The sequence below is a fragment of the Prunus dulcis genome, chromosome 8, assembly GCF_902201215.1.
Source record: "Prunus dulcis chromosome 8, ALMONDv2, whole genome shotgun sequence".
NCBI lineage: Eukaryota > Viridiplantae > Streptophyta > Magnoliopsida > Rosales > Rosaceae > Prunus > Prunus dulcis.
The window spans coordinates 4,884,018-4,905,097 of NC_047657.1; the positions used below are offsets into that span (position 1 = coordinate 4,884,018).

Consider the following 21,080-nt stretch of genomic DNA (forward strand, 5'->3'; position numbering starts at 1 on the left):
TTTTGCTTCGTATATGAAGCCCTTCTCTCGTCTGGACCTATTGAGGCCGTTGGATATATCTGACGGTTGATTTGCAAAATATTTTTCACAATACCGGTAATACCCTTGGTACTCTTTCAAACTGACATAGCCTATCCCCGTGTTTCTCTACTGGACGGAAAGGGAGGGCTTTCACCTCGCAAGTTAACTGCTTTCTCACTCTCACAAGCTCACAAGCTCGCAAGCTTCATTCTCTCTCAACTCTGGCTTCTTCATTCACGTAAAGGTAAATAATCAGTCTCTTTAAAATCTTTTGATTTTAGGGTTTTCAATCCTCTCAGTTTTTTTTGTTTTTTTTTTGTTTTTTTTTTATATGGGGATTTCTGTTTATTTATTTATTTTTTGGAGTGATTTTGAGATTCTGTAAACGGTGGTTCATGGGTTTTGTAATTTGATTGATTTATGCTCAATGGTACTCTGCATTACATTAGTTTTGAGGTCAGACTCAAAGTTCCAAGCTAGGGTTTTCAAGCGGGTTTGAATTTTCTGTTTTTGTTTTGGGTTATTGTGGATTCTGTATACAATGCTTCATGGATTTTTAATACTAATTTTCGTATGCTCAACCTGTGATGGTGTTCTTCATTTTGTTAGTTTGGAGTTTGGATTCAACGTTCCTACATGGGGATTTTTTCGCTGGATTTTGATATCTGAGGATGCCCTGTTATTAATTTAGCTTCTTTGAGGCTTCTTCAAGTTGTTTCAAGTTTGTTTACAATTGAGTTTGTTTTAAGCTTCTCCTGCGTCAAATGGATGCCCAGAGTTTCTTGCCCCATTGTATGCCCCATAATAGGTCCCATTCTTCTACCCTTTCCCAGGAGTCGATGACTATTCGTACATAGCTATTACCTTAACACCAAAGAAGAGTTCGAACCAATGCTTTATTTCTGTCCTAGTTGATCCTGATTCGACATTAGAAGTATATTGATTTTTTCCTAATAAACGAATACTTTTGTCTGTAAATACTGCATATTTACACATGCACAGGACATGGTTCAAATTAGTTTAGAATCCTATGTGTATAGGAGTGAGATCGGTATCTTGTTAATTGGTCTTTCTCTTTTTTTTTTTTCTTTTTTTTTTTTTCTATGCAATTAATTTGTAATTAAAACAAATAGTTTTTATGATACAAAAACTTCATCTTGGTTTGCAATTTGCATAAAGAAGTTACCCCTTGATCTTATTCTCTATTGCCCCTTTGGCCCAAATCCTATTGTTTTGCTTATTATGCTTCATTAACTTAGGTTTTTCCTGCTTTAAATCCTTGAATCTTGCATAATCTTTTGCTCAGATGCCCTTTTTTTTTTTTCTTTTCTGAGATACTTTATCTAGTTCTTATCTTGGTTCAAAAATCCTAAATTTGCATACATGTTTAGTAGGATTTGAAGTAAGAAAGGGTTTTTTTTTTTTTTCCTTTTTCCTTTCATTGACTGATTTTTTGGTTCATTAACTCAAATGTGTCTTTTGCTCATTGGCTTATTTTTTGGTTCATTAACTCAAATGTGTCTTTTGCTCATTGGGCAGTTGTGATTTTTTGTTGCTCCGAAGTATGAATTTGGAGCTTATAAGGTGGAATTGTTGTGTTAGGTAGGTTCTGCGAATAAGTAGAAGAGATGATTGCAGAGAAGCCCAGTTGGATTAGGCACGAGGGAATGCAAATTTTCTCCATTGATGTTCAGCCTGGTGGACTTAGGCTGGCCACTGGTGGGGGTGACCACAAGGTGCGACTTCTCTCCTCCTTTGTGCTCTGTTTGCTTGCTTAGGAAATGTAGGAATTCATTAAAAAGAAAAATTAATTGTGTTTTTTTTCCCTCCAATATATCAGAATCAGAAACCTGTACTCATGGGGGGAACATTACAAGTTTTCCCGTTCACTATGTATTGTTTCTCGTCATTATTGTTCTGTTTGGTTGGAAAAGTATTAAACAGATGGGACATTTAAGTTTTCAGAGACCTTGGAAAAGAAAACCCCAAAATACATTTATTTTACTTCGTTGTTATAATCTTCTATTGTATCCTTTGCCTTGTTTGGTTGGGAAAATATTGAACAGACCAGACATTTGAGTTTTCAGAGACCCTTGCAAAGAAAACCCCAGAATACGTTTATATTGCTTAGTTTTTAGAATCTTCAATTATATCATCTGCCTTGTTGGTGGAAATTTTGATGGACATAGGTTGGAATTTGTGTCTACTGTTGTGTTTGGATTGTGAGTTTACAAGGGCTCTGAATTCTTATTAAAAATTGTGCAATTTAAAAGTATTAATGTTATGGAATCTACTATTTGAAATAGGGTGGAATTCAAATACGTCATTTTAAATTCACTCTCTAAATCACACTATTTTTTCCTCACAATCTGTAACACGAAGTAATAAATCTCTGTTTTTTATTTTTCCTGATGTTTGATTTAAACAATTTAAACTATGTAGTCAAATACATACATACATATATACATACATACATCATACATACACATATATATACATACATACATATATATATATATCCATCAATTTGCATATATATATATATATATAGATCCATCAATTTGCATTAGACACATCTGGTCATAGTCACATTTATATTTATTTTATGGGCGCCTTTGTTGCATCACTTTGCATGGCATCATTTGTTATACTGTGGAAGTGATTGCTTCGTCCCTACTTTGCCAACTACAGGTGCGAGTATGGAACATGAAATCCCTTGGCAGGGATTTGGAAAATGAAGAATCATCCCAGAGGCTACTTGCAACTCTCCGTGATCACTTTGGTTCTGTGAACTGTGTTAGGTGGGCTAAGCATGGTAGGTATGTTGCTTCAGGATCTGATGATCAAGTGATTCTAATTCATGAGAGGAAGCCTGGTTCAGGAACCACTGAGTTTGGTAGTGGGGAGCCCCCTGATGTTGAGAATTGGAAAGTTGCAATGACTTTGAGAGGGCATACTGCAGATGTGGTAATGAAATTGCTTTTACCATTTCGATAGCTGGATCACCTGAAACAATTTCCTTTCTATAGTTTTTCGAATGGAGTGTGTTTTGCTTCATGACTACGATCCACCTTTTGTTTTCAAAAAATCAAGTCATTTGGCTTTTGGGATTACTTACATGCAGTAAATTTGTTTTTTGAAGTTACTGGAAGAGTGACATAATGTATGGTTTTTTTCTTCAGCTGCCTTTATGAAGGAAAAAAATGGGGCTAATTTAGTTGATTTTCGTTTATATTCTCCTAAATAAATGCTATGGATTTGTATAGTTCCTGGTGGGTCTTACTGAGGTGCTTTTTTTTTCCATGCTTAAAGTAGGTGGATCTTAATTGGTCTCCGGATGACTCGATGTTGGCCAGTGGAAGTTTAGATAACACTATACACATCTGGAATATGAGCAATGGTATTTGCACAGCTGTTCTAAGGGGTCACTCTAGCCTGGTTAAAGGAGTTACTTGGGATCCAATTGGTTCATTCATAGCAAGTCAATCAGATGATAAGACTGTAATTATTTGGCGAACAAGCGACTGGAGTCTTGCTCACAGGACAGACGGCCACTGGGCAAAATCAGTATGTCAGTCGTGTAAGTTTGTCTCTATACAGGTTCCAATATCATTGTCTAACAAGTGTTTGTTGTTTCAGCTTGGATCTACCTTTTTCAGGCGGCTGGGATGGTCCCCTTGTGGCCACTTCATTACTACCACTCACGGGTTCCAGAAACCAAGGCATTCTGCACCTGTCCTAGAGAGAGGGGAATGGTCTGCTACATTTGACTTCTTAGGACATAATGCCCCCGTGATCGTAGTGAAGTTTAATCATTCAATGTTTAGGAGGAATATTTCCAATGCTCAGGAAAAAGCAGCACCTGTGGGGTGGACTAATGGGGCTTCAAAGATGGGTGGGAAAGAGAAAGAACCACAACCTTACAATGTCATTGCAATTGGGAGTCAGGATAGAACCATAACTGTCTGGACAACTGCAAGTCCCCGGCCTCTCTTTGTAGCAAAGCATTTCTTTACTCAAAGTGTTGTGGATTTATCCTGGTATGGTTGCTATTTCCAGAAAAATATTTACCATTAGGTTGTCTGCATATTCTTTTTCATTTTGATATAGCAAATTTTTATTTTTTTTGTGTGTTGTTCTGTTCTGTAATGTTATTTTTCTTCTTATGGAAACAGGAGCCCTGATGGTTATTCACTTTTTGCATGTTCTTTGGATGGGTCAGTGGCTACTTTCCATTTTGAGGTGAAAGAGCTTGGCAATAGGTTAACTGATGCTGAACTGGATGAATTGAAGAGAAATCGTTATGGTGATGTTAGAGGTCGGCAAGCAAATTTAGCAGAAAGCCCAGCACAGTTATTGCTTGAAGCAGCCTCTGCTAAGCAAGCCCCAAGCAAAAAAGTGGTTCTGGATCAGCAAAACCAGACAGTTGTAAAACCTTCTGTTGATGCAAGGGTTGCAACAAAAACTTCTGTTGATGGTTTAAATAAGGCTTCATTGTCTGCCAGAATTTCTAGTCCTGTGAAGCAGAGGGAATATAGACGGCCTGATGGCAGAAAGAGGATTATTCCAGAAGCTGTTGGGGTGCCTCTCCAGCAGGAAAATATATCTGTTGGGCCTCAGTCGCAGGCTCTTGACTTCCCTCCTATGCCTTCTGATAAAAAAAATGATGATAATGGGTTAGCCGCTGCTGATAGTAGCATTAGAGACAGTTCTGTTAGGGGAACGCTTGGTAGGAGCACTGAAATAAAGGAGGGACATGGGGTCACTGCTAGAGCTATGATTACCAAAAGCCTGGTTATTGAGAAGGTTACCGCATCCACAGGCAGAGATGAAAGCATAACTGTGGAGCAGTCAGGAAATGCCAAGGCTTCTAGTTCGCTAGGCGCTTCTTGTTCCGCTCTTTCAGTTAGGGTGTTCGATAAGAAAGAAGGGGAAGATACTGTACCAATTTGCTTGGAAGCTCAACCCCGAGAACAAGCTGCAAACGACATTGTTGGCATGGGAAATACATTTATCATGAAAGAAACAGAAATTACTTGCACAAGGGGGTTGCAAATTCTTTGGTCGGATAGGATATCTGGGAAAGTCACTGTTTTAGCTGGAAATGCAAACTTTTGGGCTGTTGGCTGTGAGGATGGATGCATACAGGTTAGTATACATCTCTTTCATGCATGTGTACTCATTCATTTTTGTTTTTTCTTCATTTTTTCCCATGTTTAAACCATTCTTAACAGATATATTTCAAAATAAGTCAAATTCTGCATAATATTCCTTGGTGGTTGCACTTCACAACATCTTACTATACAATTGCAAACATCTAATAAATGTTTTTTTCTGTGAATCACCATTGAAGTCAAAGCATTCTTTTGCATTTGCAGCATTTGATATTTAAGTGATTGTTTTAGCTGAAGAAAGATGCTAATATAGTTAATAGGTTCAGAACTTCAATTTTTTTTTTCTTCCCTTTAAAGCCTATTCAAAACCCTTAAAACTAAAGGTTTTGCCATCATTGACTGGCTTAAGCTCTTGGTTTGATATGTGATTCGTTGTACTGGAAGAAGAGAGTGAGTTTAAAGGATGAAGGTTAAAGAGATGCAGATACTTGATATGCTATTTTAAGCGTATTTTATTTTTCAATGATTTCTTTAATGGGATCTTCCAAATTGGATTATATTTCCAATGCTCAAAGGACAACAATTTTTATTCTTAATTAGCATGACTCTGTTAGTCTATGCACCAACTTCACTCTGGCGGTCATGACAAGCATTATGACATTTATGTTCGTTATAGTCATATGCAGACATGAAAATACCACTAAGCTTGCTTTAAGTGGTTGGATATATATAACTTGTCAACTTTTTGGTCTCCTTGAGTAGGTTTACACAAAATGCGGGAGACGTGCTATGCCAACTATGATGGTAGGATCTGCAGCAATATTTATAGATTGTGATGAGTGCTGGAAGTTGTTTTTGGTTACAAGAAAAGGATCCTTTTATGTGTGGGATCTATTCAAGCGGAACTGTCTTCTTCATGATTCGTTGGCATCTCTGGTTGCTTCAAACCCAAACCCATCTGCAAAAGATGCAGGTACCACATTGAACTTGTCTTTTCAACACATGGAGCGTCTTTTTTCAACTGTAGTTGCTTGATAGGCATAGCCTATTCTTGTCGGCATTATGTTTAGATGTGCTTAACGTCCTGTCCACTGTGGCTGTTGGCTTTTATACATGCTTTCCAGGTGTGATCAAAGTTATATCAGCAAAGCTATCAAGATCTGGTTCTCCTCTTGTTGTTCTTGCCACTCGCCATGCCTTCCTCTTTGACATGGGCCTGATGTGCTGGCTTAGGGTTGCAGATGACTGCTTTCCTGGGTCAAATTTTTCAAGCTCCTGGCATTCGGGTTCAACTCAGAGTGGTGAGCTGGCAGCTTTGCAGGTTGATGTTCGGAAATATGTGGCCAGGAAGCCAGGTTGGAGTAGGTGTGTACTAAAATTGCAGAATTGTTCAGATAATATTAATATGTACTGACCGACACATTGCAGTTTAATATCTTGCTCTTGGAATTGATCCAGTTGTATTTTCTTATAGGGTGACTGATGATGGAGTGCAGACACGTGCTCATTTGGAAGCTCAGTTGGCTTCTTCACTGGCTTTAAAGTCCCCTAAAGACTATCGTCAATGCCTTCTTTCATACATACGCTTCCTTGCGAGGTATTTATTTTTGCCTCCCTTGTGCATATATTAGTAAATATACCTAGGTGTCCTTCCTTGCACTCTGCTGCTCCTCTTTTCCTCCTCTTTTTCTCTGAGTTGCTCTATTCGCACATACATAACACGTTGCTAGTAATGTTGTTAAACTCTTTCATTATTACATATAATGTTCATTGGTGGTGCTTCTCTTCGACTTCTAGTAGCATGCTCTGCTTCTGCTTTTTTCTGTTGTGTCATCGTCTTTTACCCTTTATTTGATTCATCAATATCTTCTACAGAAGAAAACATAAGGTGTGCAATTTGTTTTACCAAGTTTGACACTTAAAGTGTGTTAGAATTGAATACTTGTAAGACATTCTTTCAACCCTGTCTCTCCTTCTCTTTCCCCCTCTTGTTGTTTGAAATTTTGTGCATGTTCACGCACCGATGTTGTCAGCAGTGTATAACTAAGAGATAGATGTGTTGATACAGCCTTAAATCTGAAATACCCTTTCTTATTCTCGTTTACTAGAGCTTCTTTATTAGTTTTTTTTTTTTTTTGGTCACCTGGGGGGTCCTAAAAGTCTATTCTTAAGATATGATGTCATATATATATATATATATATATATATATATAGGGTCAGGATCAGGGGACACACATTTTTAACACAACTTTTGACACACTTTTAAGACCTTTAGATCTAACCACTTTCAACGGTGGAGATGAATGCTAATATAACTTTTTCACTATTACACCTTGTATTCTTCCCTTTTCGGGAATGTCAATATTTAATAGCTTTTTCAGCTTCTTTTTTCTCTCTCTTTCCTCCCTCCCTTGTTTTATCTCCCTTTAAAACCTTTTCTTCTTCTCTGACAAAAACAAGACCCTTCTTCTTCCCTTATTGTTTCTGCGAAAATCCTTGTTGTATTCTGGAAAAACAATGAGGTAGATGGTGGTCTCACCCATCCGCATATACACTTCCAATAAAAAAATTTTGCCTTATCTTTTGTGTTATGAAAGTTATCAGAAAAAGAGAAAGACATTAGAAGAATTCACAATCACAATACTATGGCCAAACTTCAGGAGAAGAAAGATTGAAAGAGGAACCACCTTTGAAGAAACGAAAAGAAATAAAACAGATACAAGACCCAACCCTGTCCTGCCCTCTCCTTATGCATCATTTGAAAAAATTGGCACAACACACCAAAGAGGATTGTCATGCCTTAGATAATCAGACTCTAGATGTATCTTGCAGGAACTAGGACAAATCCAAAATATATTTGTTTATAGTCTGATGGATTACAAAGATTAAGAGGAAAATGAAAATTGAAAGTTTGCAGTTTTGGGTGCATGTCATCCATGTATTACTTCATCATTTCCAGAATGGCACAAGAAAATATTTTACAGGGAAGAAATTAAGGAGAAGAAGAAGGATTTTATTATAAAATAAAATAAAAACAGAAAACACGGGAGAGAAGTGATTAATTAAATTGAAGAAGTTATCCTTATCTTCAATATAAAAAAATAAATAAATTTGTAATATAAGTTTCTTTTTTACTTTAAAAAGAAAATAAAAGAAATTAAATTGAAGAAGTTATCCTTATCTTCCAAATCCAGATTAGAAACAAGATTTTAACTTGATAAGAAAAGTCTGTAAAACTTTATGTATATTTGGGTAATAGCTAGGTCAGTAGATTGAGAGGATGCTCCCAAATGATTTATATTTAGCTAACTTTTTCTTGCAGGTCAAAAAAGAAATGGGTATGAAAACTCATCCTTTGAAGAAAGAAAACTCATCCTTTGAAGAAAGAAATCCATGGCTGTTCACTTCATATCGTACTCCTCCAGCTCAAATAAAATGTTTTTTAGAAAACTATTTCTTTTGAGAACATATTAAATTAAACAAGGTTTCTCATTGAAATTTGTGAGGAGAGGTGCGAGAGAATGGCTTATTTCCAAGGGAAATTAATCATATAGTTGTGGGTATTGACCTTTTTTTCAAATGCAATCTTAGCCATTAAAACTGCTTTAATCTAAAGGTTGAAAATGTGTGTCTAAATTTGTGACTTTGTGTGTGTATATATATAATTTGTGTGTATGTATGTATGTGTTTTTTATGATGTTTATGATCTTTAGCAATCCTAAACTTTGATGCTTTTTAACTTTAGTCTCTGTAGCATTATACATTATAACCCTATGTTTACACTGATTTCAGAGAAGCAGATGAGTCTCGCTTACGAGAAGTCTGTGAGAGTTTCCTTGGACCTCCAACTGGGATGGTGGAGGATACGCCTTTAGATCCAAAGAACCTGGCATGGGATCCTTATGTGCTTGTAAGGCTTTGTATAACAATTCTTTAGGTGTCTTTTGCTAATGGGATTTGAATCCAAAAAAATTTCAATCCATTTGCCCCCTAATTTTCTCTTTTTTCTTTTGCAATTTTCTTTTTGAGATATGACCCTAATAGATACTCCTCATGTAGAGTCAGTTCAAATTTCTTTTATTTTCTTACTCATTCTGGTTGCTTGTTGAGGGTTAAGCAGTACCTGTGATAAATTTGTAAATCTACCGTAGTTTCACCTGCAATTTGGTTGATTGCAGGGTGAAATTGCAATGGTGTATGATACAATCTTAAGTATCAGACTTGTTGCAATATACCCCGGCACAAACTCTTGCCATCCAATCTTTGCTACTTAATTGTTACTAATTTTTAGTTTTTTTTTAAGCCTTGAGAAGGTTTATATGCGTTATTTACATTTACCCCTTGTGTTTCTGCTTTTGCAGGGAATGAGGAAACATAAACTCTTACGAGAAGATATTCTTCCGGCAATGGCTTCAAATAGAAAAGTACAGCGATTGCTTAATGAATTCATGGATCTCATTTCCGAATATGAAAGCGCTGAAACAAATCTAGAGAAAAGGTCTCAAACTTCACCAACAGCACGTCCACCAGCAGCTGATCAAATGGAAGCTGCTCCATCTGGGACAAATCAAAAGGACTCTGTCCCTGCTGCAACAGATCAAAAGAAGTCTGTTCCTGCTTCAATTGATGAAAAGGACTCCTCCCAGTTAGCAGCAGATAAAGAGAATTCTGCTCAAGCGGCAGAAGATACAGTTAATTCAGATCCACAAATGATCAATCAAGTTAGTCTTGCTCCACAAGATGCAGGTTCTTGAGTTTTGCGTCTTCTCACAGTCAAAAGGAATGTAAGAAATAGGGCACGCTAACATGTAGTTGAACAGGAGTTAGCTTGAAGATGACCGGCGTATTGTATATGTTTGGAGTTTATTTACCCATGACACATGCATATCTAGATTGGAGTCCATTTTGCTGATCACCTTTCTTCTCAAGGAAACCTACCTACGAGTATATGATGCATTAAGCGTCGAATGATTGGTGAATTATGTGGTGGTTTCCTCTCACAAATGCAAGAAAATCTCACTTTGCATATGTAGTTGTATGTAATTGGCTTGATGAATTTTGTTTCTTGTACATTATCCAGCATAATCTGAATCTTTATCGGATGAGAGAGCTCCTAGGTTTTGTAGTTTTAGGTGTCCTGCCATACAATCATTTTAATTTTTATTGATAATATTTTGTTCTTGCTGTTAAAACCCAGGGGGTGCTATGAACCGCAGCAGATTCAAGAGATAAAAACATACATCGCTAGGATTCCTTGATTTTATATTTATTTTGAGAAGTTAATTTACCAACTTTAGAAATGTGCAGAAGAATAGTAAATATTTCATATATGTTTAGGTGAGACATATACTTTAGTTCTTAATAATTAACAAGCATGAGTTAATTATTAATAATGTTCCAATGTTAGATGACGTTCGAATCTCCCCCTATTATTGATAAAAAAATATCATGTTATTGAAAAAAAAGTAATGCTATTTAGACACACAATATTGACCACCTTAACTGATCATCTTATGTGGCAACTGATGTGTCATGTCATGTCAATTAATGAATATTGTCATGTCAATTAAAAAACAAATTAAAAAAACCCTAGCATTCCTAGTGAGTGGCTTAATGGCAGCATTCATTAATTGACATGGCATGACACATCAGTTGTCACATAAGATGGTCAGTTAAAGTGGTCAATGTTGTGTCTCCAAATAGCATTACTCTTGAAAAAAAGCATCACAATTTTATACTAGAGTGGACGTGATTCGATTTAATTCGCTTTAGATGTTAACCTAATTATATCATTGAATAAAACCAATCCATTTAATGACTGGTTTGTTCAGTTTTTTTTTTTTATTTGTTACAGTTGAGAAAATTTTGAGTGTTGCTAAGCGAATCCTAAAATTAACTGAGTACACACTACTATAAAAAGTATATATTGAATTACTGATTTACCCTAATATAAAATGACCAAAAAGGATATATGGAATTGTGAAACAAATATAATTTTAATAAGTACACCTTACTAACTATATTCAACCCTAATCAAGGGATTACTCGGTGCCCATCTTTGTGATCCGCGAGTCAGAATGGCTTGGAGCAGATTACTTGGTGCCCATCTTTCTTCTCAGAACTATTTCTTGGCAATTTGGATTAGACAACTTAAAAATCAGTGACACATCTACCAACTTTTAGAAGGGTGCTTTTGACTTGGCTGTTGTCAATGTTGATTAGTTCTGCATATTGATTGGAGAGCTTCTTGCTGTTTCTTGATGTGAGTAAATAACATCAAGGTTTCAATCTATTCTATACACTTTAGAATCCAATTAATCTATTTGAATTGTGGCCAATTTTTCCCCAGAGCATTTGCACAAGCCATCAGCTCCAATAGTTGTACGGAACACATAATATTTTCCTTTTCCCAACCAACCCTGCCCATCCCAGCCCCCACCTCCATTCTCAATTGCCTCCCTTATCAATCTTGAATCCCATTTTATTTTTCCCACTCTTGCAGCTTCTTTGCTATGCAACCAATTCATAATTAAATTGGCAGTAGACGGTGAGACCCACCTTACACTTGTTCTTAGTTTGTGCAGCATATAATACACCTTGTAACCTTTACCGACTCCCACACTCACTGGTAAGAGGGCCTCTAGTTCAGACTCTTCTGGATAGACACCATGCTCCAACATGTGTTTCTCAACAGCAAATGCTTTATCAATATCTCAACTACAGCAAAAATAATGCTACAAGTATTAGGATGTACCAAGTGTATTTTTGGTAGTTCTATAGGGTATACTTAGTTAATTTTACATTTTAATTAAAATATTAGAGTATACTTAGATCATAGGGTGTACTCAATTAATTTTAGGGTTCGTTTAGCAGCACTCAAAATCTTTTACCTTTGAAAATTGTGATATTTTGAGAGATATAACATTGAATTTGAATGACGTGGAGATTTTAATTTTTGCTACTAAATGGGTGATATCAATGTATGAGATGGACAGTCCCGATCTCTTGGACCACAAGAGTCCAAGAAATTATGGTCACCCACCGTTGGATATTAATCCAATGGTTCAAAAAAGTTTTTTAAAATGAGTGCAAGAATGAGTAAACCGTTGAATTTACATCCAACAGTGAGTGACCACAAATCTCTTGGACCCCTGTAGTCCAAGAAATCAGGACTGATGAGATGGAATGTATAAGTGAAATGTTATAAACCAACTAATTGCGGTTTGGTTCATTTCAAATCGAAATTACACTTTTGTTTTTGTTTTTTTGTTTTTTTTTGGGGGTAAAAATCGAACTAGACTGTAGGTATTGGTTTAACATGGCTGGTTTGAATTGTTATGGTGATTTTTTGCCACATCCCTAATTCGTACTAACATATAATATCTTGTAGTATACTCCGATGGATTATATAAGGTTAAATTTTTATTGTGTAGATTCTCCGAATTTTACTTTGCTCCTCAAAGAGATTCTAACCCAAGTTGCCTCTTAAACCCACTTTTCACGTCCCACTTTGACATTAGTCTAATACATCAAGTTTGATGATGTGCCATATATGAGTTCTATTTTTATTTACTTATTTTGTTAATAATTCTTAAAACTCAAAAATAAAATTAACCCTACCTTTATGTGTGTGAAAATATTTTTCATTTTGTGTCTTTTGATTTTATCTTTCAACTAATCAACTAACCGAATATATATATATATATATATATATATTTATAGAGTGAGTTGAGTCAAAAAATTAAGTCCAATTTAGCAATAGAAAAGGAAAGGAAAAATATTTTCTCAAAATTTTACATGATCTGTAAAATATATTTATTCATTTATAATTTATTTCAATTATAGATAAATTAAATCAAACTATCTTTTTAAATTTTGTGTGCAGTTGGTTTAAATGGGTTTAATGATATGCATTTAATTAAAACAGCTGGACATGGTTGTTTGTCTTGGCGTTTCCACATTTTTTTTACTTTTTACTTTTTTACGCGCAACAACTCAGCAACTGAGTCACCGAGTTATGACACCGACCTTTCATTTTACATTTTGAAAACCAAAATAGCGCCACAACAATACATTCCCTCTTCTTTTCGTCTGTCTGTCTGTCTCTCTCTGTTTCTCTGCAAAAAGTAAGCGAAAGTGATCGAGCGAGAGTATTGAGTTCAACGATTGAGCCATTGATTTTCTCTGCAACGATTGAGCGAGTGATTTTCTGGGTTCTCTCTCTGTAACGACTGTGTGAAATTTTGGGTTCTGAAATCAAGAATGGCGTGGTCTGCTATAAAGCGCAGACAATTGGAGGATGGTTTTGGTTCCTTTGAGTTTCAGTTTCAGACCCAGAAGAGGATAAGGTCTTCTAGGGTTTCTGAGACCCAACGGAATGTAGCCGTTGAGGAAAAGTCGACCGTTGGTCTTCCTCTGCGCAAGGGTTTGGCTTCGTCTGCTACAAAAAATGCCGACCCAGAATCAGAAGATCTGGGTTTTGATGAAATCTGTCAGACCCAGAAGAGGAAGAGGTCTTCTAGGGTTTCTGAGACCCAACGGAATGTAGCCGTTGTGGAAAAGTCGACTGTTGGTCTTCCTCTGTGCATGGGTTTGGCTTCGTCTGCTACAAAAAATGCCAACCCGGAATCAGAAGAGGGTTTTGATGAAATCTGTCAAACCCAGAAGAGGAAGAGGTCTTCTAGGGTTTCTGAGACCCAACGGAAGGAAAAGTCGACTGTTGGTCTTCCTCTGCGCAAAGTCAAAGGTTTGGCTTCGTCTGCTTCAAAAGAGACGTTGGATTGTTCTAAAGTCTTGGATTCTCTGATGAACCTCGGCCATGCGAGCTACTTCAACAAGCCTGTTGTTGATCCTGTGGCTGAGAATTTGCCGGGTTATTTCGACGAAATCTGGAGGCCGATGGATTTGGGTACTGTGAAATCGAAATTGGAGAAGGGTGTCTACTCCAGCGCTGATGGCTTTGCTACTGATGTCAGGCTTATCTTCTCAAACGCTTTCAGATATTTCCCCCTTGGGAGTAGAAATCGTGCAGCAGCCAAGCATCTCAGTGGGGTTTTTGAGACCCAATGGAAAGAAGCCGAGGAGAAAATGTCAAAGACTGCTTGTCCTCCTCCTACTCCTCCTCTGCCCAAACGGAGACCAAATGGCAAGAGCTCTTCTGCTTGTAGGGTTCTTATACAAAGTCAAGGGGTTGTTGGGGTTTCTGATTCTCACTCAGTTAAGTCAACCAAAGATGATGACTTGGGCACCCTTGTTCATCATGCCATGTATCAGGCCACAGACAATCTTTCTCCATGTAAGGCCAGGCGAATTCAGTCGCTCAAGATGCGATTTTCAGGTACAATACGAAAAGCAAACAAGATACTTAAGGGTCTACCTGATTCTCCACCAAGGAGAAAATTGATGCATCGGATGGATCAAAGGGAATTGGCTCGCCGTGCCGTTTTGAACATGGAGAAGTCAGTCCAATTTGAGGACCCTTTAAAGGATCTCAAACAACTTGAGATTCTGTGTGGCTGTGGCAGTGAAAAGGTCTACCTTGGATTGCCGCTTAAGCATTTGGGTTTATACCTCAAAGAAGATGACGAGTTACAGGGTCAGGACGAGGAGGCTTTTCTGAATGGAGATCGGGAGGAAGGCGAGATCTGCTGGCAGGAAAGCGATTGGGAGGAAGGTGAGATCCGCTCATGAAATACAGGTTAGAGTTTACAAGGAAAATGAGGCATAGGTTACAAGCCACCTTGCCTCTGTTATTTGTTGTATATGGTAGTTGAATATATACTTTAGTAATTCTGATTTTTTATTGTTGAGACGCCAGATTTGGAATTTAACCCACTGCTCGACAAGATAGATGACTTAGAATCTTGTTATTATGGAATATCTTTAAGTTTTACTTTCTAATTTGTTATAGATGAGGTTTCCAATGTGGATATAGTTGTATCTGCCTGATGCAATCCTACACATCCAGATATCTTGGAAACATTAGCAAAGTATGCACTGTTATGATGCATATAAGATAAAATGTTTGTATGTTCCAGGATATAATTTGTTATAGATGAGGTTTCAAATGTCGATATCGTTTCTCTAAAATGTTTTACTTCTTGGAACTTTTTCCAGGATACAACAGAAGAAAAAGTGTGTATGTTCTGTTGTGTGTGTTTGTGTATACTATGTTCATTGGCCATATACATTATACATATCATATCATACGTTGTACATGTCAGATGAAGTGGACCACTGTGCTCTCTCTCTCTCTCGCTCTCTCTCTCTCTCTACTCTTTGTATTGTTTATTTCGGTTTTTTTTTTTTTTTTTGTGCCAGTTTTTGTGTGATTGCTATTTGAGGGCTAATGCAACTGAGAGCAAATGGGTTTGGGCACGAGGGACAAAAGTGTGTAAGTTTGCAATAAAACTGAAATCAAATTACATGGAAGTTTATCAAGAACTTGGAGACAATCCCCCATCTTCTCAGGTGCATCAGCAGCAGCCTTTCTTTCCCTGTGAACATAAACCATAGAGCAATTCCAAACTCCTGCTAATCAGGTTTCTGCATCTTTAAGTTTGTTTTGATTTAATAAAGGAATGAAATGATGAATAAGTGTTTCGCACCTGTACAAATAAAATGATTTCTTGTATAAGTTGTTCAGTTGCTAAGGTTGTTGCTGTGGAGTGTGTGTCCCACTCGTCTAATCCCGGCATTGGCATTTGCTTCAGTAACCCTGATAATTAGGTACCCCATCTCCGTTTCACTTCTACATTTATGCTTTAAAGATGAAGGACATTTCATGCAACAATTTACAGAGCTGCTACTGATTAGGAAATCTATGCTACCAATTTGTGTTCATTGGTTTCGTCTTGTCAGGTGTTTATGCCTTGTTTAGGAAATCTAGGTAAATAAAATTTTTGTTTGTTAGTACAGACTCCTTTGTGCCTTGTAGAGTTTTCAGTTTGCTATTCCCAGCACTTATCCAAATTTCATACTAGTATGATTTTCACTGAGAACTTGGGTTGATGAAGAAGAGAGGTTATATATATATATATACATATTTATTGTTGTTTATGTTAAGTGCGACAGTTCTGTTTGAGCTAGTATCATATTATATTACGTTTGAGCTAGTACAGAAGCTTGGGATTGCTCCTTATAATGGTTTTTTCTTTCAATTTCTTTTGGCTTGGTGGCTGCTACAGTTTGCAGTTTGCATTGCTGTTGGAGTTGTGTTGCCTTCGTCATCTCTTCAATAAGGTTTATATCATGGCTATTTCAGGTAAAATTGCTAAAGATTTTATATTACAGATAATATTTGTTTCTGTTAAATTGAAAAGGAAAATGGAGTGAAAATTCCATTATTGATTGTTCTAATAGGTTTTCTCGTGACCTTCCATACAGTTAATGATTCATTATCTTTTCTTTAGGCTTAGCTAACATTGTTCTTAAGAAACTGCTAATTTAAATAGCATAACGTATCACAATCATTTCTAAAAGTGCTATAAAAAGGTTTGTGCAGTGATCTTTTTGTAATAGCTTCTATAGTGATGTCTTGGGTGCTATAATCCATTTTTCTTTTTTCTTTTTGGTTTCAAATACTTCCTACTTGGCTTAGAGGGATCTATATATGCCACTCAAAGACGATGAGATCTTTGAGCATGTTTAGATTTCTTGGCTATAGACCATGGGTTGATAAGTTAGTACTTTTATAATGCTGTGAAGATTATCATGTGGAGATACAAAGGAGCTATTGGCTTAGATTCACATTTGAAGATCAATAGGAATGGTTGAGAAGGTTGGTGTGCAAAGGAATCAGTTGCATTCTTTTAAATGAGACATCTCAAAGTGTTTGTGGAATTCACATCCCACAAATTGATGCTTTCATTGAAAGCCATCTCAAGAGGATTTTCTAATTTGTTATAGATAACTTAGAATCTTGCTATTATTAGGGAATCTCTTTTAAGATTTACTTTCTAATTTGTTATAGATGAGGTTTCCAGTGTGGATATAGTTGTCTCTGCCTGATGCAATCCTAGGCATCCAGATATCTTGGAAACATTAGCAAAGTCTGTGCTTGTTCATAAAGTTTTTTTCTCTTTGTTCCAAGTACATTGCTTTCTGAGTTTATCATTGTGCTAGTTTTTCTTTCTTCTTTTTGGTTTAATAAAGAATGATAATGATGCAAGCCAGAATATTTAGCATCTTGAGCAACAAATTATTCCTTGTAAAAGAATGTTTCTGCATCTTTATGTTGGTTTTGATTTAATGAGGATTTCTTGTTAAAGATGTTCAGCTGCAAAGGTTGTTGGCTGGTCAGTCCCCTCCCAATTTTCTTTCCTTCTTGTACTGTCTCTTCACGTCAATAATGCCATAATATGAAGGAAAATTATGGAGTGTGCCTCCTTGTAAACCTTGCAGTGGCATTTGCTTCCGTGACTCTGATAATCAGGTACACCATCTTCATTTCTCCTCTGTATTTATGAAATAACCCAATCAGTGTTTTCTTTGTTTTTTTCTTTTGTGGCATTTAGATTTCTCCCTCTTTGTTTTGTTTCTTTTTCTGGGGTCTCATTTATGTTGCTGTCACTATGGTTATGTTTTAAAGATCAATGACATTTCATGCAACAATTTACAGAGCTGCTACTGTTTAGGAAATCTATGCTACCAATTTGTGTTCTTTGGTTTCGTCTTATCAGATGTTTGAGCCTTTTTTAGGAGATCTATGGTAAATAAAATCTAGGTTTGTTTCATACTAGTATGATTTTCACAGAGAACTTGGGTTGATGAAGAAGAAAGGTTGTAAGTAAGTTTTAAAGTATACTATCTGCATCTTATGAGATCTTGATGTAGTTTGAGCACTATATATAGATTAGAATGCCCAGCAAGCAGTAGTGAATTTTTTATTTAAGTTGCTGTATCTGGTAAATAAAATTGCATACAGCTCTGGTTAGAGTTCATTTGGTATTGTAATATTTCACCATTTCAAACTTTTTCTGTCAATGTACATGAGCACAAATTTAAGTCCACTAAAATTTTCTTTTATTATCATCACTGACTGAAAATCAAATAAACAGAAACCTTAGAAGTTCCACGTTTTAAACAATTTCCAGAGCTGTTGAAGGCACTCCAAACAATAAAAATAGGAAACCATTTTTATTTGGACATGTTAAACAGGATCCTTGGTTCTCATCTTTACAAAAAAAAACATGTACTTTCTGATGTGCCTAAGCCTGCAGTGGGGCAGAGTTTCTAATGGGGAGCAGACGCAGTTTCTGTTACTGTTTGGTCTGTAATTATAATATCCCTGATCTATAGTTTCTAACTGTTAAGAGTTTTCCAAGTATTATGTGTACAGTGTATCAGAGTAGAATAACTAGTAAGGTTGGCTTAGCACACCATAAATTTGACTTGTTTTACCCTTCTACAGTTTAAAAACTTGTACATTAAGTAAGCTTATTTTCCAAATCGTATGGACTTTTGGGTTGTGTTTAGACTGTTCTAATTTTGGCATTGTGTTAATTGATTTTGATTCAATTTCGGTCAGTATATGTTCTGGGGCCTTTTTCAGGTGATTCAGGCATTTTAAGAGCTTGTTTTTTTTTAGCTTTTAATAGAATTTTCTTTTCTTAACTACTGCTGTCAACTCTTTGGGTTCTGATTTTCTGATTGTCATTGTAAGTCTTCTAATTGAGCATGATATTGTCTTCGTGTTTTGATTTTCTGATGGTTATCGTGTTCGCTTGTCTTTTTTTTTAAAACTATATCTTCTGTGCCTCAAACATACCTTGCTTTCTTTTCCTCGTTGTTGGGTTAGTTTTCGACCAAGGTTTGTTTTCACTAGGATTATGTATAAGATCATTTAAAACTTTGTTTAAAGTCCACTTTGCTTCCAATTCTTCATTGCTTGTTTATCTTGTTTGATGTTTGAGCCTTATTTTAAGGTACTAAGATGTTTGAGCCTTATTTTCGGGTACTGAGATGTTTGAACAATATATATTTCAAGATAACAGTATATTAAGGTTACCATCCAAATGTTTGCATTTGCCTGAAATATTCTCTTTTCTTTTTTTTTTTTTTCTTTTTTTTTTACTCTTAAAGAAATCTTTGGTCCCAATTCTTCATTGCTTGTTTTATCTTGAATGATGGTGAGCCTTATTTTCAGGTGCAAAGATGTTTGAACTCCAAGATTTTCTTTTTCAATTTTTTTGTTTTTGCATGATTTCAATATTGGTCGTATTAAAATAAAAGAATTGACATATTGGCGGAATATATGGGGATAAATGGACCTCATAAGAAAGAAACAAAGATTATAGATTTACCTATTTCATTGTCTAATTGAGAATCCATTACACTTTTTAATCCTGTTTTTCTTTTTGGAATTGGTCAAAATCTGGTTGCATACAACCTAATGTCAAACCTGGTAAGTCCAAATCAGACATTGTGAATTGGAGAATTTTCTGTTATCTGTTTTCTGCACTTGCCTTAACCCATATTAATATGATTTTCATAGGATTATGTGCACTATTTGAGATCTTGAGGTAATTGTGTGAGTACATATATACAATCCGAACAGAAACAAATTAGTATTTAGTTCTCTACTAGCTAATTGTTACATTAGTAGTGGATCATAAATGGCCAGTTCTCTTCAATAGTCTGGGGAATATAAGATTCAAGTTTATTAAGTATTGTATTGTTTCACATGTTCTGAAAATTTACAGATTTCATTTTTGTTTGAAAAAAGTTCTCTATATGTGTTATTAGTTGGTGCTATATTCTTGTTATGTTTCTGTTTCTTGGCGATTCTTCAGGGAAATTGAAGTATTTCGCATAATATGCCCCTCTTGTGCTATCCCTTCATGTCAATAATTTCATAATATGATGAAAAGCATGGACTGTGTGCCCCCATTGTCTAATCCCAGCACTGTCATTTGCTTTTGTTTACAGTGTTGTTAACTGTTTTGTGTTCGATGGTTTCATCTTGTTAGGTGTTTGAGCCTTGTTTAGGAAATCTGTGGTTAATAAAATTGGTGTTTGTTAGTAGAGACTTTGTGCCTTGTAGAGTCTTATCCAAATTTCATACTAGTATGATTTTCACTGAGAACTTGGGTTGATGAAGAAGACAGGTTATAATTTTTGAAGTATACTATCTGCATCTTATGAGATCTTGAGCTAGTGTGAGCATTATATATAAGATTAGAATGCCCAGCAAGCAGCAGCTATGGTTAGCGTTTTTTTAGTATTGTATTTGTTCACCCCAAAAAGCGTGGGTTTGTATTTATTTATTGTTTTTGATACGAACGATATTCTAGTACTTTAATCTAATCTAAACTAGATGAATGATGTTAAATGTTGGAAGCCCTTTAAAGGGCTAGTATGTGTTTTGTATGATGTGTTTGCAGACAAAACTGGAATAGAAGTCGTGTGTTATGAAATCTTAACTCCTTTTCAAGCCATTTCGCTCTAAGTAGAGAACTGGCCGTGATTGATTCTTTTCTATGCCTTAAGGACTTCAAAATTCCACTTGCATGATGTAAGAACTCAATGAACAAAACTCTGAAATTGTAAGAGGACCAAAAGAACTTCTATTAAATGAGATAGAAATGTGTCCGAATTTGGACAATACAAGTTAAAGAAATCAATAAAGAAACCAAATGGACCATATTACAGATAGGAAAGGGTGACAAGCGAATTGACATATCTCCAAATTGGACTTAAACAAGACTGCACTAGTACTTAAATAATCACTGTTTGATTTAGACATCAATTGGAAATCATACCGTCTAAGGAAAAATGCAGAGCAAAATCAATAAGAGTTTCAACATGAGGGTTAACTGGAAGCCCCGAAATGAAAATGGAAATTTGTAAGGTGTGATGAGCGGTATGTGACGCTTTGATATCATTGTTGGTTTATGTGGTGAAGGGGTTTAGGACAATAGACAATAGTTGAAACAAAGTGATTTT

The 21,080-nt window shown here is 36.0% G+C and overlaps 3 protein-coding genes across 16 annotated transcripts in view; all 3 read left to right on the top strand.

Moving 5' to 3' along the window:
- Positions 1–138: 138 nt before the first annotated feature.
- LOC117637101 (protein HIRA) lies at positions 139–10,260 on the top strand. 5 transcript variants are annotated; one of them, XM_034371892.1, is made up of 11 exons: positions 139–265; positions 1,628–1,757; positions 2,713–2,988; positions 3,337–3,588; positions 3,661–4,061; positions 4,197–5,169; positions 5,898–6,108; positions 6,260–6,500; positions 6,610–6,732; positions 8,928–9,045; positions 9,497–10,260. In XM_034371892.1, the coding sequence occupies exons 2-11, from the start codon at positions 1,650–1,652 to the stop codon at positions 9,887–9,889; spliced, it is 3,096 nt and encodes a 1,031-aa protein (XP_034227783.1). In that variant the 5' UTR covers positions 139–265; positions 1,628–1,649; the 3' UTR covers positions 9,890–10,260. The 5 variants fall into 5 exon arrangements, with proteins under 5 accessions (XP_034227783.1, XP_034227781.1, XP_034227780.1 ...); XM_034371890.1 differs by having other exon boundaries at positions 1,624–1,757; positions 3,337–4,061; XM_034371889.1 differs by having other exon boundaries at positions 3,337–4,061.
- Positions 10,261–13,234: 2,974 nt separating this feature from the next.
- The window catches only part of LOC117637750 (bromodomain-containing protein 3-like), a 23,946-nt gene continuing 16,100 nt past the window's right edge, over positions 13,235–21,080 (top strand). For all 8 annotated transcript variants that reach the window (XM_034372746.1, XM_034372747.1, XM_034372740.1 and 5 more), the window contains exon 1: positions 13,235–13,648. In XM_034372746.1, coding sequence (XP_034228637.1) covers positions 13,398–13,648 — 251 coding nt within the window. In that variant the 5' untranslated portion in view covers positions 13,235–13,397. The remainder of the gene's footprint in view (positions 13,649–21,080) is intronic.
- Positions 13,678–19,092, top strand: LOC117637751 (bromodomain-containing protein 3-like). Of its 3 annotated transcripts, XM_034372750.1 has the most exons (4): positions 13,678–14,832; positions 15,456–15,676; positions 15,781–15,863; positions 16,322–19,092. In XM_034372750.1, exon 1 carries the CDS (start codon positions 13,722–13,724, stop codon positions 14,823–14,825), a length of 1,104 nt encoding a protein of 367 aa, XP_034228641.1. In that variant the 5' UTR covers positions 13,678–13,721; the 3' UTR covers positions 14,826–14,832; positions 15,456–15,676; positions 15,781–15,863; positions 16,322–19,092. The 3 variants fall into 3 exon arrangements, with proteins under 3 accessions (XP_034228641.1, XP_034228640.1, XP_034228642.1); XM_034372749.1 differs by having other exon boundaries at positions 15,456–15,863; XM_034372751.1 differs by having other exon boundaries at positions 13,678–14,808; positions 15,456–15,863.